The sequence below is a fragment of the Periplaneta americana genome, chromosome 4 (genome assembly GCF_040183065.1).
Source record: "Periplaneta americana isolate PAMFEO1 chromosome 4, P.americana_PAMFEO1_priV1, whole genome shotgun sequence".
NCBI lineage: Eukaryota > Metazoa > Arthropoda > Insecta > Blattodea > Blattidae > Periplaneta > Periplaneta americana.
The window spans coordinates 171,620,095-171,639,241 of NC_091120.1; the positions used below are offsets into that span (position 1 = coordinate 171,620,095).

Genomic DNA, 19,147 nt, shown 5'->3' on the forward strand with positions numbered 1-19,147 from the left:
AAGTGTGTGGGTAGGTGGGAGTTTCTCTCCAATCTGAAAGTTTCTCATGAAGCTTAAATGAAGTGCAATTTGTTTTATATAATTTACAACTTAAAACAATTTTTTGATAACATCATCATGGCATGTTTATATATACTTAATGAAAAAGTATTCTCCTACTTTCTACAAAACTCCAATTATTGTAAGATTGTCTTTTATTTACCCACCGTTTGTGCCTTATTTTTACACCTCTCAACACTTACTAATCAACATTGAAATAGTGACAGCTAATCAGATTGCATGATGCGTATTTCACTTTCTTCTTAGGTATGGAAATGCCATCCGTCTGGAGCAGCTCAAGCTGTATGAGTTGCTGGTTAGTCATTCTCGTCACCAGTTACTAGTCCATGAACCTTTCCTCCGCCCATTACTTAGGCTACTTGCTTCGTGTGCTGGTGAGGTCTTTCCTGTGGAAGTAGAGAAAAGACTTGTTGTGTTGCTCAACCAACTGTGCGTCTCTCTTATGCAGAACATTGAGCTACTCGACCTCTTCTTCTATGCCTCTCCAGATCAGGGTCCGGCCAAGTAAGTGAAAACAGATCCTAATTATACTTAAGAGAAACTCCTGCTGCAATTTATTTTAACTGCATTGGAATAGTTATGAATTGAAAGTGGTCTGGAAGAGTATAGTAAATGTGGACATTTCATTTGACACATATTTTTATAGAATAATTTTTTTTTTTTTTATTATTATTAAAGGGGTACAGACCCAGAAACAAAATTTGGGCTACCTGAATTTTACATGTTCCAGTTATAACTTACTGCGCATGCTCATTAAGCACTGGGTATGTACATAAACGTTTGAGGGTGAAAAATAAATTAATTTTTCATTTTGCTTAAATTAATTTAGTATGAACCTTTAGCTTTACATTTGTGAAAGAAATTGTAAAATACCTATAAAATTAACCAAATTATGCATTAAAATATCCTGCCATGCAAACACAATACCAGCCAGCAGTATATTATTTTATCACTCGTTTTCTCAAAATTACATTTTTCAAAATTGTTTGAATTATATTTTTCATAATTTTGTAACAGTGCAAGAAATTTCGCATGAACATTTTTCTTAATGAGATCAAAAAACTGTAACTCAATATTTAACTTATCTCATCCGGAAAAAAAAAAAAAAGTCAATAATATAAAAACAAAAAAAAAAAAAATCAAAATTTTTTTTTTATGATTCTGAGTACCTTGTCCCCTTAATCCTAATGTGTAGGAGATGAAATAATACAAAATAATGTTAAATTCTAACAGAGTAAAAGGATAAAACTTCATGAATATAAAAACTTAAAGTATGACATGGGTCGTGAAGAAATATTGAAGACCTTGGTGGGCTGCATGTTATGAAAGTTTAGGAAACTTTGCTCTAGGTAATTTAACTGATACATAATCGGTATGAGCCAAGTCAATTTTGTATCGACATGCACACCAAGCAATTTGAAATAATTTTTTTTCTGTAGTCTTTAATGTAGTTTCGGTTTTTGTATCATTGAGTAAAAGTCCATTAACACTTGGACCAATTCTTTGCTTCCATGAAGAATAAATTGAGCATTTCTTTAAAGTTCACAAAGATCGGGTTGTTTATTAAGAAATGTGGTATCGTCTGTGTAAAGAATAGAAGTTGTATTCATATTATTAGCAAAATAATTTCCCATTATTATAAACAAAATCTGTCCTAAAACTGATTCTTGGGGAACTGCAAATTTTAAAAAAAGCCTTATCTCTTACCACACTACAACACATTGCAATCTCATAGCTAAATAGCATTGATCAGAATTAAGAACATACGAAGGACAACAGTTACTGCATAGAACAATCTGGGATGCATAAACTAACCTTCGACATATGAAATTCCGTAGGAGGGAGAACAAAATATGCTTTCAACAGAAAAAAAAATATATGGAACAGAGAAAAAAATATATAAAGTCATTACATTGGATATATTGATGGAGTTTTTTATTTTTCAGTTCATTATATATAATAAATTAAAAGAAAGTTTGTGTACAATCTGTGACATTTTTGTGGTTCTAGATTTGTAATCTTCACTCTTCTCATCCCTTTTGTCCACCGAGAGGGCGGAATTGGTCAACAAGCACGTGATGCTTTGTTGCTTTGTATGTCTCTGTCCAAGAAGAATGAGAATGTTGGATCTTACATTGCAGAGCATTCTAATGTTTGTCCAGTAAGTATCGTCTTTATTTTTAAACAGTTAACTTTCATTTTCATTTTACCTCTTCCTCGAAAAGGATGTAACTTAGCTTTCTTAATCTTTCTTTCAGCCTCTTCTTTTCATATTAAAAAATTAACTCAAATTACAATAAATTGTTAGAGTTGTGTAATGTAATAATTTTAGTGAATTTTGGCTTGAGTTAGTAACATTATCAGGTTTCCATGTTTTATGTAATTATAATGCCTCAAAGGAACTGGCCACCCTACCCATTATCTCCTGGCATAGTTGCCTCATAAGTGGTGCCTTGTTGATATCACTTGTGAGGTTCAGAGCTGTTTTCGGACAATTAACTAAACAACAACAGTGGTCTAATGGTCAGAGCTCCTGGCTACAGTTCATGAGGTCCTGGGTTCAATTCCCAGTTAAAGCACAGGAATTCTTCCTGTGTTCGTCCATGATCTGGAATTCAGGTAAGGTTTAGATTCCTGATGCCACAAAACCATATGTGGTCATTCTATGATATCGAAGTAATGAGCTTTCCAGGCAAGTGCCCCAACCTCAGAAATGAGTTACACATAAGCCTTTCTCAACAGTGGAGAGGAGAGAAGACCAGAAATGTTGAAAGACAACCTGAGGCATTAAAAAATGCACTTCAGCCTTTTTATTTTACATTGTCGTGTTACCATATGTGTGTAATTTCAATGTGCCATTTTGGTCATTATCAGGCTTGCATACTTAAAATCATTTTAATTACTGTTATATTTGTTTATTTTATGTAATAATTTTAGAGTTTTTTTGACTTCAACGAATATGAATTCTCTTAATTGATAAACATTTGTAATATTAATAGTCATCACCATCATCCTTTCCTTTCAGATCTCATGGTCTGTTACTGTTTCATTCAATAGTTTATTTGGTTGTCCCGGGTTTCTATTCAATTTAGACTGGGAGTGTAGGAGTTGTTTGGGTTCGTAATATTGGCGATTAGTCTGTCAGAAATATTGAGCGTATTGTGTAGTTCACGTACTCTGCTAATTCCAGCTGGACGAGATAAGAAGAAATAGTGTATTCAGTTCTGTTTGTATTCGTTATCTGATATCATCATTTTATCTTAGTATTGAAGAGCTTGGATGTACGTAAGATAACAAAGGTTATTTTTATGTGCATTGTTTTCTTATGTTTCCTGACAATTGCAGTTTGTCATGTAACCAGCCTTATGTGGTTTCTTGAAATGTAGACGACTTAAACTATATTAGAATATACAGAATGATTTATATAGAACTAACACATTTCTTTCTTTATTTATTTCAAAACAAATGATGCTAGCCACTTTGTTATATCTCAAATGTAGAGTATCTTTGGGAGATTACTAACCTCTTTAGCAAATGCTGAAAAATCTTTATTTATTTGGCTGGAAATTCACTTAATGGCCAGTTTTTAACGTCAAATTAAGCAGGAGCTTTGATTCCCTGTCACTAGATGCGCAGATGTTTACGATTATGGATTACGATGTTTGCCTTTTTCACTCACTAGAGTTCCATTTGTTTCCAATTTGTTTACCAGTCCCAGTATTGTGTTTCTTTGGGAGGGATTACGAACACCAAATTCTCTCTGGTATGCTCTTTGAGTAGCGTAATTGAATTCGTAATCCAGTATTGCTTCACAAGGAAGAGCCGTTGATTTAATGTGTACTGCATTTTCAGTGACTAAAATAAAATGTCGAAAACAGCTGCCAATAATAACAAATAAAGAAAACTCCAAAACTAAATTTTATTTTATTTTGCTAATACTTGTAACAAAATATAGTATACATAAAATATCAATTTATTTTAAGAAACACATCATAATCTTCACATGCTGTTGTAGAGGCATCCGGGAGTCTACCTACAACTTATCAATTTAATGTTAATATGTGCAATAAAATATATATATTTTTTTTAATCCAATGCCACCAGGTTGTCTTTTCGACATTTCTGGTCTTCTCTCCTGGCCGTGGCTTAGTTGTAACCCACTTCTGAGGTTGGGGTGCCTGGAAGGCAGAGTTACATTACCCCGATGATGTGATAGGATGATTATGATGAGGTCTTAAATCTAAACTTAACCTAAATTCCAGACCATGGACGAACACAGGAATAATCCCCTTTAAGGAAAAATTCCTGTGCTCTAACCGGGAATCGAACCCGGGACCTCATGAACTATAGCCAGATGCTCTGACCATTAGACCATGAGGCTGGTCGCAATAAAATATTAAAGTCTCTATTCATCATCATTAGTGGAAGAATCATTGTTGTCGTCGCCATCTTCCCATAGAACATCATTCTCAGTTCCATCAAGTGAATACGTAATACCGTGAAGTGATACCAACCTTATTTTAAAAAATGCACACAGTTCCGTTTTTCTTTGCTAAATTCCAGAAGAAATATGCATGTAGTATTTGTGTGTATATAAGGTATTTAATTAAATTACAAATGATGACAAATTCATTATAAATTTTTGGTGTGTCCTCTTTTTTTTTTTTTCTGCTCAGTCCTCCTTTTTAATGATAGCCTATTCTGGCTTTGTTCATCTGGTCCCCCTAGTCATGGGGGGGAGGGGGAAGTAATAAACTGGAGGCTTCAAGCAATATGCAAATTTTAATGGAATATTTAATAAATTAATTAATGAATAAATTAGGAAATAAATAAATAGAATAAAGAAAGAAAGAAAGAAAGAAATTTACTAATAAATTAATTTTAAACTTTAATGAAATACAAGAGAAATAATCTTAATTATATGACCTGGGAGACTAAAGAAAATGTTGACAAATATGGGAAATTCCTGGGAGACTTACGAACCTGAATAACAAGAGAAACAATAAAGAAAGAAAGAAATTTACTAATAAATTAATTTTAAACTTTAATGAAATATAAGAGAAATAATCTTAAATATATGAGCTGGGGGACCAAAGAAAATGTTTGACAAATATGGGAAATTCCTGGGAAACTTAACGAACCCGAATAACAAGAGAAACAATAAAGAAAGAAATTTATTATTTTTTTTAATTAATTTACATTTTCTTTTTTGTTCATTCGAATTGATTAGGATGCCGATATTTAAAATCCAAGATTTGGATGGCTATCATTTCGATATATGTTTTTTTTTTTTTAATGAAATATAATAGTACATTATGCAACGAGCCTATAATGGTAGTAATTAAGACGCGAGTATGTTTGTTTATGAAACGAGTGCAAGCGAGTTTCATAATTTTCATACGAGCATCTTAATTACCATTATAGGCAAGTTTCATACGACTTTTTATGCTCGACCATATTTCTAACTTGAAATTATTCAAAAGTATTCATGTTATGGTTATTTAAGTGAGGAGCGAACTGACCTGAATTGTGAGATGTGCGCAGACGCGAAAGTATTGATTTTTTCCGAGGCCGAATCTCATTGACCTTGATATAACGTAGAGAATAAGATGAACATTAGTCTTGATATAACCTGGAAATTGATTTAGAATTGAAAAACGAGATGACAAATTGAATTTATTTGAATATTATTTACAATTAACGCTAATTATTATAGTAACAGAACATAACCTTCTGCAACAGTATTGGATTTCCAGACTCCGTGACTTTTCGCTAATTGTCTTTTGATTGCATATCCGAGAATAATCGATACTTGCGGTTTTATAATGGTACAAAGGTGATTTGTCATTGGCTGACCAACTGAATTATAATGAATAGGTGTACTTTAATGAGGTGCATTAAAGGGCTACTACCAGGTGTATAATTACTACATTTCGGAATGGTCGAGCATAAAAGGAATAATCTTAAATATATGAGCTAGGAGATCAAAGAAAATGTTTGACAAATATGGGAAATTCCTGGGAGACTTACGAACCCGAATAACATGAGAGTGCTAAACATTTATTTCTTCTTTCTCTGTGTGTCAGGTGCTTGCAACAGGACTGAGTGGGCTCTACTCTCTGCTGCCACGCAAACTGGTCATAGAGACTGAGGACTGGCATCGTCTTACCCCAGATGATGTGAACGACATCAATGAACTGACAATGTTCATGAACTCTCTGGAGTTCTGCAATGCTGTTGTGCAGGTTGCACATCCTGTTGTAAAAAAACAAATGCTGGAGTTCCTCTACCAGGGCTTTCTGGTACCAGTCATGGGGCCTGCACTGCTACAGGTAATGTACATGCATTATTCTACATTGCTCTTTGGATTGCTAGTTATTAGTAAATTGGAGACAATAATAGATTGGTTAGGTATGTCCATAAATTATGTCAGCAGTGTTACAGGTTACATGTTGCCTCATTTCAGATTGTAGCTACAATTGGGTACACATTACGTAAACATTTTCTGATCAACACAATTTTAAATCACATTAAAACAATATTTACATATGTTTGATTGTTAATAGCTCTTATTATGGTTATTTGCGACCATTCTGGACTCTTGTAACAGCTATGCACTGTGTAACAGAATATTTTTGTACGCATAAACGAGTACTCATCATTTTCATTTGAGAACACACTATGTTATTAAAAAAACACTGCTAATTATTCTGTTGCCATTCCAACAGCTAACAGATCGTAATTGAAACATTGTGAACTGCACTGTTGTCAATTTAAAAAAAAAAAAATACTTGTAGTCAGGTGTCTGAGAAAAGCTTGGTTGTACAGTGAAATTTTCCAATAGCATACACCGTCGGGGAAAAATTAAATGTCCGTTATTGAGAAGTGTCCGCTATTTAGAAAATCGTTAGTATGTATACAGTACTTTAAATTTCTCATACATATTCAACACTATATTTTACAGTACAGTGCAGTAGACAGTGAGATTGTGAGATTGTTTACAGTATCCATCCAGAGAGAAATCGTACCAGTAAATGTTTTGTAAATAAAATAAACATCAGTCACTGTACCACTTCACCTTACACAATGAAATCTAGAATTGCATTCTCAGTGTATGATTTTAAAATAACATCCTTGTTTTTCAAAATTTCACTAACCTGAGTTTTTCCCACACATTAAACTTTGTGGCCAGCTCACGAACACTTAATTTTTCCTTCTCACTATGCTTTACAATATCCACTTTCTCTTTTACTGACAAACGTTTACGTTTTTGTGACATTTTTAATGTGATTATACTTCCGAACACTCAACTTGACAACCTAAGAAAGTACGGACTTCTCACGTACTACAATATCACAACTAACAACTGTGCTGCTTACCTTCAATAAAGTACAAGAACGTTCAAATGCACGATAATGATTGTTGCCAAGAATTCCGTTATTATTCCGTTTAATTTACAACCGTCTTTTTCTTTTTTTCTTTTGTGCTGTCCGTTATTTGGAAGTTTTAATTGTTGTTGGGAGATACATTTCAGTGTCCGCATCCATTATTGAGAATGTCCGCTATTTGGAAGAATTTTATCATAAGGGCCAATGTTATTTTGCAGGGGAATTTTAAAATGTCCACTATTGAGAGGAGTCCGCTATTGGGAAGTGTCCGTTAAGGGAAGTTTCACTGTATTAATAAAATCATATTCTATTGAACAGGATGGAGTGAGTTTATATATTAATTATTAACAAATACAGTACATATAGAATTGTTTTGGAAGATAGGTTCTAGAACATCATTCTGCTTGCGTTTCAGCTAGCTATTTAAACAGTAAAAGTAGAAAAAGACTTGATTTACAATCAAAATAACTCTCTTGAAGGGTGAAAAAGGGGATGACCCAGAAAGAGATGATCAAATATAGTGAAACAGTGGAAATTTGCGGATTGTAAGTGTGGTATTGGCTAACAGATGCACACTTGCTTGTAAGAGTCGAGATGTGGAATAATTTGTTACGAACCAGATTGGTAATCATGAAGTATATGCATGTAACCTGTGAATAGAAAGAAAAAAAAACATAATTTATGGACAATCCTGAAGCTTTTTCTCATTAAGTTGCAAATAAATATGGTTCTGATTTTTCTCAGGTGATTGTTATGTATATATTATGGGTGTACATTTTAAAACAGTAATGCCTAGAATCATTAAGTATATAATGTTTACTCATTTATGTAGAGCATATTGCACTAGCTTTCAGTTATTTTGCTACATGCATCTTGAAAGGTTTAGGGAAGTTTTGCAAGTGATATAATTCGTATTATACTTGTTTATAGAAATAAATTATGAACTCATATATTTGTAATTGTTGAGGGATATTATACATGTATACAAACCCTTGAAGAGTGGTTTGAGATCACGTCTAAATATTTTGTAACTTGTCTTCCCTTCTCCTTTTGATGATAGACACTGATAATACAAACACCTTACAGTAATTCTTTTGAAATTTGACATTGTGTTTTATTTGAGGTTATAAATGAAGTAAAATTACCTATTGTATACTGTTAAACCAAACAAAGTTAAATTTGACTTTTATTTTAAAAAGTAAGGGTAAAGTCAACAGGCCAAATCAGCTCAGAGGGTGGCGAGAGGTTAAGACTCCTACCTTTACAGACAGTTGGCATTTAATGGTAGTAGGGATGTCTGTTCTACTTGCCCACCGCTTTTCTACCCCCAAGGAAATGCCCCTGGTACTCATTTCTTTAAAGGCTGAGTAGATCTCAGAACCATAGTGCGGCTGGAAGGATTAGATCAGTGGAAAAATTCATGATCCCATTGGGAATTGAACCTGCGTCCTTCTGGCTTGCAGCATTATACCTTAAATGAGACACTATCACGTCCCCCGACTTCTATTTTAATCCCAGTAATACTGAGGAATTGGACACTGCATTACTATCTTCTTCGTCTTCATTATTATTACTTTTTGATTTGTCAGGATTCTTGAGAAACATTATTGAAATATTGTCACACGTTTCATTTTTTAATTGTATAAGTAGGCAAAGAAATACACTTACAACAACAGAGAAAAAAACTTTCAATACCATTCTGCAGAAAGGAACCAACTGACATACCGATTACGTAGTTAAATTTCAATCTGAATAATAATAATAATAATAATAATAATAATAATAATAATAATAATAACAATAATAATAATAATAATAGTAATAATATCTTCCCCAAAAACACCATAAATCATTCCAGTTTTGCAAAAGAAAATGAAAAGAGAGTTAAAATGAGAAAAAAAAAAGTTAGATGGTTACCCAGTTTACTGACTTTGTCACTTGCTTCTTTCTACAGAAAATCATCCTTACCTTCACTGTGCACATACACAATATAATTGCAAACACCATTCATTATGTACGCTCATCATTATATGTATTACAAAATGTATTTGTTTTTCTATAAAATCTAGCAAGAACAGGTAGCAGTTTCACAAACACCTCCCACTTGATTTAAGATGGACCTTTCTGAAACAAGTAATACAAAAATTTTAACAGCCTCACTTCTCCGTCAGAAGTGCAGTCGACTGGCAGTTGTTATATATATCTTCCCTTCCTTTTTATTCTTTCACCGCTTCATCTGTTTACATTTACAGCTAAAAAAAATTGGGATATGATATAGAAATTTGTTGTTGGAGACGTTTTTCATGTGGAAATCTTTAAATAAAACATTAAATAAATATACACCTAACACATCTTCAAACCAAGTCAATCACAACTTAACTGGAGTTGCCAGTTAGATGTAAAAGTATCTAAAGGAATGTTCTGTCATTACAGTCCATTCATATGAAAAAAAATGAGGTATTATAACACATCTTAGAGGTTTTGTGCTCTATCTGGTACTTCTTATGAAAGGGTTTCCATTCCTGTAAAACTGGAAATATTTACGGAATTTTATAGTGATTTGTTCTGTTAAATTGGGAAATTAAAACAATCTAAAACATTTTTTATCAAATGTCGTCATCTAGGAATGACATGCTGAAACTGTATTTTTGCCATAATATGCTTTGCCCTCAGTGCACTATGGGGGGACAAACTACAACCACTCAATCATGATTAATGGAGCAATGGTGAAATGTCAGTAGGGAAAACGGGAATAACCTGTGAGGACCTACTAAGCATTGTTTTTGTTCATCACAAATTCCACTTGGACCCACTGGGATTCCAACCCAATTTATCAGCGTGTAAATCCACTGCTCTAGCTTTTCATCTAACATTGCAGATGTCTAAAATAAATGGAATATAATGTTAAATGATATTTATTTTATTAGCAAGTGTGCACCATTTATTTTTTGTGGTTCCAAAATTACTAGAGATTGAATATTCATGTTCACGAGATTTTATATGAACTTGGTTTGTTGGTTCATAATAACTGATGATCCATAGATTCCATCCCAAGTGAAAAAATAAATTAAGTCATCTATAATATGACATAGCCCCTGCATTGCTTTTCATGCAGTAGATTATTGAACTATGATGGTATCCAATTTTAAGATTCTTGTATAACTCCTAAGACCTGACGATTAGTCCATTTACTATTTTGCATTTATACCTATATAGTGAAGTTAGTGACGGCAACTTTCAGTCAGTAAAAATTACTGACAGTATCTCAGATTTCAATAAAATTATCCAAATTTAATTATATAAATAATAATGTGATACCATTGATCTCATATAACACAACTGCACTTTTTTTTTTTTCCACTATATTTGAAAAATCCTTTTTGAAAACTGTAGACAACATAGCTACTAGGCAGTGGCGAAATCTGAGGCAGATGCGAAGCTTTGGCTGCTCTGGTCTTTTTCCTATAGATATGAGACGCGTCCATAAAGTAACTTTCCTACTCGTCCCACAGCTAGCAAACCATATGTTGCACGAAGCGACTGTGTGTATGTGATAGAGTAATATCCTGGCATAGCGCATGCGCTAGCGGAACTTCCCAAGTGCTCTCAGTAGCTTCGTTTCATTGGTTGAAGATGGACGCTCCTATTCCAGCTTCCGCCACGTGTGAAGTGCGATTAGTGATAAAGATTTTGAATGCACGGGGCATAGCGCCGATTGAAATTTATCGCCAGCTATGCCAGGTCTATGGGCCTAACGTCATGAGCAAGCAGATGGTGCGTTGCTGCTGTAGACAATTTTCAGCAGGACGCCAAAATGTGCATGATGAGGAGCTCAGTGGGAGGCTAACCATCATCACAGAAGACCTTGTGGAGCAACGCACCATCTGCTTGCTCATGACGTTAGGCCCATAGACCTGGCACAGCTGACGATAAATTTGAATCGGCACTATGCCCTGTTTATTCAAAAACTTCACACATGGCGGGAGCTGGAATAGGTGCATCCATCTTCAACCAATGAAACGAAGCTACTGAGAGCACTCAGAAGTTCCGCTAGCACATGTGCCATGCCAGGGCATTACTCTATCACGTACACACAGTCGCTTCGCACAACATATGGTTTGCTAGCTGTGGGACGAGTGGGAAAGTTACTTTATGGACGCACCTCGTATTTGGCTCTTTTCATGCCAGTGAAAATTGTAGGCTGTTTTATTGTGTATTTAAACATTATGCAGACGATCATGTATCACAGTACATAATTATTACCATAACAAACATGCATGTGTCAGTTACATTGACAAAATTCCTAAACTATCACTTTTTGATGTTTGACTAGCAAATTGATTTATTAGATCGTCATATTGCAATGATCACAACAATTCTGCTTAATATTAAGAATAGCTGGAGCACTAAGTCTGTCCTCATGTTTTTTAACGTAAATAATTAACTCGCTGTAAACAAGAAAAGCTATGTTCACCAGAGCAATTATTCCTGAATTCAATTGGAGGTGTTTAGGCCATAATGAAGGGCTACATTTCCCCTCTACAGATCATACCACTGATGCTTGAGCTCCATAATCATCTCAACAACCACTCATTCTCTGTGCAAACCTAGCTGTTATAACAGAGGTAAAAGGTCCCTTAAAAAATTATTGCTCCTAAAATTTCCTGCTCTGTTCTATAGCCTATTGGTAAATTCCCCTCTGGGTGCAACCATGAAACAATTCTTTGATTATAGCTTCAAAATATAGATTCTTTTTCGACAGTCTTAATTTTAGCTTGTTTTATGTCAATTATTTTCGTTAGACTAACTGATTCGAAGTAGTTGAGAATTAAGTAATTTAGGTGGTGGTTAATGGGGATAGCATATAGAACCACGTAGTGTAGTCAAGATTACACATTTGTACAAAGAGTTGGAAAGACAGGGAATGGAATTTGCTGATTTGTAACATACTTTTGTCCACCAACCACTTACACAAGGCGGTTAAAATACAAATGGGACTGATTTTTTTACAAACATAAAACCCCATCCAGCACGTTACTGACCTTGAAAGGGAGACGTTGCTTCCCTCCCCTCCCTCTTAGGTAGTTATGAGCATGTTCAGTCTTGTCTGAACTCTGGTAGAGGGATGAGTGAACAGAAAGTGCCAGTTAGCATGGAACAACGCATTATTATCAAGTTTCTTACTGGGAAAGGAGTCCAGCATCGGAAATTCTCCAGAGACTCGAAAAACAGTTTGGAGAAGCATGTCTCTCCAGAACCTGAGTGTTTGAATGGTGTAAAACCTTCAGAGAGGGAAGAGAGAGATTGGAGAACATGCTGCATACTCGTCGACTGCAAACATTGATCACCCCAACCAATATTGACCATGCTAATGTGCTTACATGGGAGAACAGATGCATTAGTGTAAAAGAACTTACTTCAGTATTAAGTATAAGTATTGGTAGTGTACAAACTATCGTGCAAAAACATTTGCACTACAGGAAAGTGAATGCCCATTGGGTCCCACGCACACTTACCAATGAAAACAAAATGGTACGCATGCAGATGGCCAGTCAACTCCTGGGATGGTTTGAAGCAGGAAAACTATTTCTGAAATCCATAGTCATCACTGATGAAACTTGGGTCCACTATTTCATTCCTGAGTCTCAACAATCAACGAAAGAGTGGCACCATAGCGGTTCTCCAAAACTTAAGAAACCAAGGAGGACAATCTCAGCTGGAAAAGTAATATAATAAAAGTTTCAAATTCAGTCTATAAGATTTATCTTTTTTTTTTAATAAAAAAAAAACTAAAAAAAAAAACAAACTAGATTTATCTGAAAACAAAATGAATTGGAAAAGTAATGCCAACATTCATTTGGCATTGGAAGAGAGTTATCCATCTTGATTTCCTTCAGGAACGCAGGACCATCAATGCAGAATATTATTCCAACATTTTTTCGGGAGAAGTGAAGAATATGATTCGATCAAAGAGGAAAGCAGGAGGAAATATGATTTCCTTCCTTTAAGACAATGTGAGGCCTCACACTGCCAGAAAAACCATGAAAACCATCAGGAAAGTAAAGTGCCCCACCCATCTTACAGTTCAGATATCGCCCCAAGTGATTTTTGTTTGCGAGACTTAAAACTGGCATGGAGGGAGTGCTGTTTGAAGATAACAATGCAGTGATGTCACATGTTTGTGAATAGGTACGCACCCAAGCAAAAGACATTCGGGAAAAGGGAATAAAACAGTTGCCAAAACGCTGGAAAAAGTGTATAGAAGCCCATGGGGACTACTTTGAAGGATAATATGTAAAACAGGTCAGTTTGTAGTACAGTATTTTCTAAAACAAATCAGTCCCGTTTATATTTGAGCCACCTGGTAATTTATGTATAGTTAGGTTATGTCTTTGTACATATTAAACTTGTTTTGTATATAAGAAACATTTTATTTTAAGGTTTACAAATTCTAAAATAATAATTGCACGTGAAATTTTGCCCTGTTTGGTGATGGTGTGGGAAGTTAATGGGTTAAACAGTGTTTCTATATCCATCGTATAAAAAGTTGTAATCTTCATCTTACGATGTTTGGTGACGTATATACGTCCATTGATGTGACATACACCCATAAGCAGTGCTGACTAGATCAGACGCTATGGACAGTACTCTATAACAGAGTTGCCAGTATGAAAGGATAATTCCAAGCCTTTGGTGTGAGACGAACTCGATAGCTCAGTGGTAGAGCGCCTGACCGGAGAACAGGAAGTCGCAGGTTCGATTCCCGCTCGAGATTGCGTAATTTTCTTTCATACCATGGCATGATTGTGACTATAATAGTATTTAAATTCATTAAAAAGTTATGTTCAGTTTCCTTATGATAAACAAAATCTTGGCTCCCTTGTTTTTCTAGTTAAAAAAAGAAAATATTTCAGAAATATGTTACTTTAAATGATATTGCCCACAAAAGACAAATATAAAATACATTTTTAATATCCTTTATATTATAATGATACAGAACAATCTGGACTTGTGGATAGAGCTCTTAAGGTTATTTTGCTTCTAAGTATTATTATTGAGTGTAAAGCCTAAAAAAAAAAAGACTTTATAAACCAGTAATTGTAGTAATTTTCAGACAGTTTTGGCTTCCCTTTCATTTTAGATACAGTTAGTTCAAACTAATTTATATATGAAAAGTAAGTTCTCTATAAGATAATAAATATTTTAAATTCAAAGTAATGTAGTATATATAATATATCTTCTGTAATTTTTTTGTAAAGCAATCGGGTGGCAGGAAGTTAATGGCAGTAGGAATGACAGTCCTATGTGGCCACCACCTTTACACCCAAGGTAATGCCTCTACTCATTTCTGTTAGAGGATGAATAAATCCCATGGTCATAGTGTGGCCGGAAGGATTAGATCAATGGAAAAAGTCCCTACCCCTTTGAGAATCAGATCTGTGATCTTTTGGCTTTGCAGCATTATGCCTTAATTGTGATGCTATCATGTTCCTCCTAAAGTAAAAAGTGAAAAATTAAAATATGGTAAATTCATTGCACATTATTAAATCTAGTTAAGTGGAGAATTTAGCAAATTTCAGTAACATACAATACGATTATTGGGCATGTTTATAATGAAGTAAAACTTATAAAAAAATTATTGCCTTAAATTTGATGAGGATTATTTCAGGCCATAATTAGGTCATATCATTATCTTTCTCTGGTGGTAAGAATTGGGAAAGAAACTTCACTTGTACTTTCAGAGAACAGGACTTAATGAATCAACAAAATTTGTTCACTGTTCTTCATGAACATAAAGTTGTTCATATATTCATTGATATGATAGTATTTATTTGATTTATGTAATTTTATAACAATAAACAGACAACTCTTTAGATCATATTTAATTTATAATTACAATTCTCATTTCTTTATTGCGTTCTACTGTTAAAAAGAAATAGAACTTGACATAGGATTGAGGCAGTAATATACAGAAATGACAAAATTTGTCACTTTTCGTCAGGCAATAATAAATTTTTATTAACAGAAGCCGCCCTAAATAAGAGTTAAATAGATCGGCCTACTAATCATTTCACAAAGAACAATCATTAAAAACAATTATGTGACAATTTGAAAGAAAAAAAAACATTAAGATAAATGATAAGAAAACATAGGAAATCATTTACAATAAAAGTTTATTGGGTAGTTACTCTTTTTACTTGACCATATTTATATAATTTACATAATTTTATGAAAGTTTGGTGAACTACGTAAATTTTATTTTATTTTATTTTATGATTGAAATTCTCTGTTTCATTTGCATGTGCTGTGGGAAAAACTTTATACACAGACTAATGCTGTACAAAATTTATCTTTCCATAATAAATATGATATTATTGAAATTACTGAGTTTTGGTTATGTTTATTTAATTTATGCATTTTTTAAATATTAGTGTGTAAACTATATTTAATTTAATAATTAAATTCTCAATTCATTATCCAAATAAAGTGGAAATAAAAACTTTAAATACAAGTTCGGAAAGGGAATACATATAATTGATAAAAATTGGTATTTAGTTAAGTTATAATTTGAGACATGTCTGTATTTATGTATTTTTATAAATTTGTGTGTCAAAATTTTCTATAATTTGGTAAACTACACATATTAATGTGTAACTTGCATTAGAGCTTAAGTAAACATTGTTTATACTTGACTCATATCACTAATTCTCCAAGGGTTTGCATACATGAAATTAAAATATAATTTGGAAAGTGCTCTTAACTTAAATATGGTGGTTGCTAGCTAAATGTGGTGTGTGTTCTCGCTCCCTCTTGTTGCCTCGCTCGCTACGTCCGTCCCTGCTGCGTTCGTTTATAGGACTCTGTGGGACTTTCTCTTGACCGCTTAGATTCACCACAAGAAGCGGTCAGTACATCAACACGTCATGGTTTTGTCTTTATGCTGTCACTAACCTTGGTTGCAATGCTACCGGTTTCTGTTCTAATGAGCTAACATTCCTTTGATGCATGGAATGTGTTACTACTGTATATACCTGCACGCTCTTGACAATGGAAATGACATGATTGATATACCTGGTTGGTTGGTTAATTGGTTACTAATGCCTTCAGAATCGTCACATACACCTTACTAGACATTGCTAATCTTATGTGTTGAATACCAATTTTGAGTTGGGTCACCTGTAAGGCAGAATTTATTAATCCCTGATGATAGGTGAGGATGACATCTAGCAGAGTTGAATTTTGATTTGAGTGAGAAACAGCTGGTAAATTTTCCCTGGAGCCCTCTCATTCAGGGACAGTGTAATTTTCTATGCCGTAAGTCTACAATATGGAACCCTCAGCTGTATGTCCCCTCTAGTTTGTTATGTATGTATAATACGTTCACATCATGAGAGTCTTGAATAAAAAAAAAAGTAAAGCAATTAGAAATCTATACTGAGGAACAAGAGAGTGAAAGAAGACTCCAAGAACTTATACATTAGAAAGAACAACAACACTTCGTTTCTGAAGAAAACCATGTTGAGGATTTTTATCGTCCTTGGCAGAGTCTCAGTTTGCGATCCTCGTGTACAGTGTTGCCAACTGAAATGCACGGAAAGTTGCCAGCAGTTCTTTATCAATAGAGAAAATTTATTTTTGTCACTATAGGTTCTGAAAAAATCACTAAATTCCTGTTTAAGCAGTAGAAAAGCTAAAGAAATTGTCGCCGAAAAACAGTTGAAAGTGTGGCAACATTGCGTGAGTCGTATGTAACGACAAGCATGGTAACCATTCGACCACCAAGGACTGGTTAAGATGCATTAATATGTAGATTTTCACACTCTTGTAATGGAATGGAATCTTATGTTGAATCTTCTTTGCTACATTAGTATTAGCTACAGGATTTTGTATGTGCTAGAATATTGAATATAAGCACATACATCTATGATGTTAAATAACGTTATTTGCATCATGATTGGATGTAAATATAAGCTAAAAACTATTATAACCCCGAGGTAGATGCTTATAGTTGCAAATGAAAATTGAATTTACTTTTCAGTTGTCCTAAAATGTTCATCAACTGCATTTTTTTTTCCTTAAAGAAAACAGCTGCAGTAGTGCAGCAATATTTGCTTCAGCCCTAACACAGAAGAAACTGTATTTAACGAGTGAGCAAAATATGTTTGTCCATAAATAATAAGTAATATTTTTTTTCTACGATTGCGTAAGTTGCATTTTACCTACTGTTATCAGTGCTTAAAGTGAGCCTTTAAAACACTAATGTGTAAAAAAGTAAGTAATCACTTCACACATTGCTGTTAATTTTACGCAATACCAGTACTAAAGAAAATGTAATATTCAGTGTACAAACTTCATTCAGTAAGAAATTAATGTATTACCTCGATCTTTCATTACTTAAATATTAGGCTACACATTAACACAAATAGGTAACAAATGTAAAATTCATATCTAAATTTTACGCATAGCTGTTATTATTCTGAAGTTTTACATGTAGTACTCAATAGGTTTGTTCAAGCACGGTTCGGAATCGATTCTGAACTGCCTGTTCATGCGCAGTAGCTCAGTGTGTGTTTCAACAAGACTAGAAATGATTCCAAACCGTTACTGAACTCCCAGTTCCCTGTTCCAATCTGCTTTAGAACTCGTTCGGAATTAGTGAAATTGGTTCTTGATGAAGAGCAAAACTGGAAAAAATTCTGAACTGTTGACGCATGTGCAGATGGTTTAATCTGAAGTTATGGTTAAAATGCTTCGACACAAGGCAGGTTAAAATAAAAAAATAGTCGATCATGAGTGATTTGGAAGGTGATAAGTTTGGAAGATGAATATAATTTTAATATGAGAAGAAACTCCAAAGACGTGAAAGAAGAGTTCAAGAAACATTTTAACAACGTAAAATCACGAACTAGTTCTGACACCATATACAACTGGTGCATGCGTCAAAAGAAGTTCGGTATTAGTTCGGAATCCATTTTGAATTGCTTGCTGGAACAAACCTAATACAACAAGAAGTAACATTCAACTTTTTTTAACCACTTTGTTGATTATGGCAGTTCAGACAGCCGTGAAATCGTGATCTTGTATAAAACGGGCAGTAATTCCATGGATACTTATTTCTTAATGGTTCTGAGTTTAGATGGTCATGACATTGTGATCTTATAACTTCCTCAACTTTAAATATTTTGTTTAATGTAATCTTGTGCTATCGTAGAAAAAACCTTGCATGATACACATTTATAAAGTTATCTTTTTGGTTCTCGTATATTTGTGAAACTCGACTTCGCCTCTTTTAACAAACTTTATAGTCGTGCCAAAAGAGAACTTTTACAAACGTATCTCATAAGTAACTGTTAGCCGTTTGACTCTATAACATTTACAGTAAGGCCCATGGCTGTTTGCGAATAAAAGATGGTTTTTTTGTGGCCCACTGTAAATATTATTATTATTATTATTATTATTATTATTATTATTATTATTATTATTATTATTATTATTATTATTATTATTATTTTAAGTGAGAAATTTTCTTCGTTTTTAATTTTTTTTTACAAACTTCCTCTAGCTAGATGGGAAGTATGACGAAAGTAATACATCCTACTTTTAATTAATTAATATGATACAGTACCACATTAAAAATAATTTTATTTATACACTCTTTAAATGTTTTTTTTACGATTGTTAATAAATAGTCTTTTCAA

General features: G+C 33.7%; 1 protein-coding gene across 2 annotated transcripts in view; it reads left to right on the forward strand.

The window, feature by feature from the left end:
* Nucleotides 1–19,147, forward strand: part of LOC138698428 (FHIP family protein CG3558-like) — a 72,304-nt gene that overhangs the window by 12,531 nt on the left and 40,626 nt on the right. The window contains exons 4-7 of one of the 2 annotated variants that reach the window (XM_069824320.1): nucleotides 307–564; nucleotides 2,071–2,221; nucleotides 6,147–6,392; nucleotides 16,306–16,353. In XM_069824320.1, coding sequence (XP_069680421.1) covers nucleotides 307–564; nucleotides 2,071–2,221; nucleotides 6,147–6,392; nucleotides 16,306–16,353 — 703 coding nt within the window. The remainder of the gene's footprint in view (nucleotides 1–306; nucleotides 565–2,070; nucleotides 2,222–6,146; nucleotides 6,393–16,305; nucleotides 16,354–19,147) is intronic. The other variant, XM_069824321.1, reaches the window with a different exon arrangement.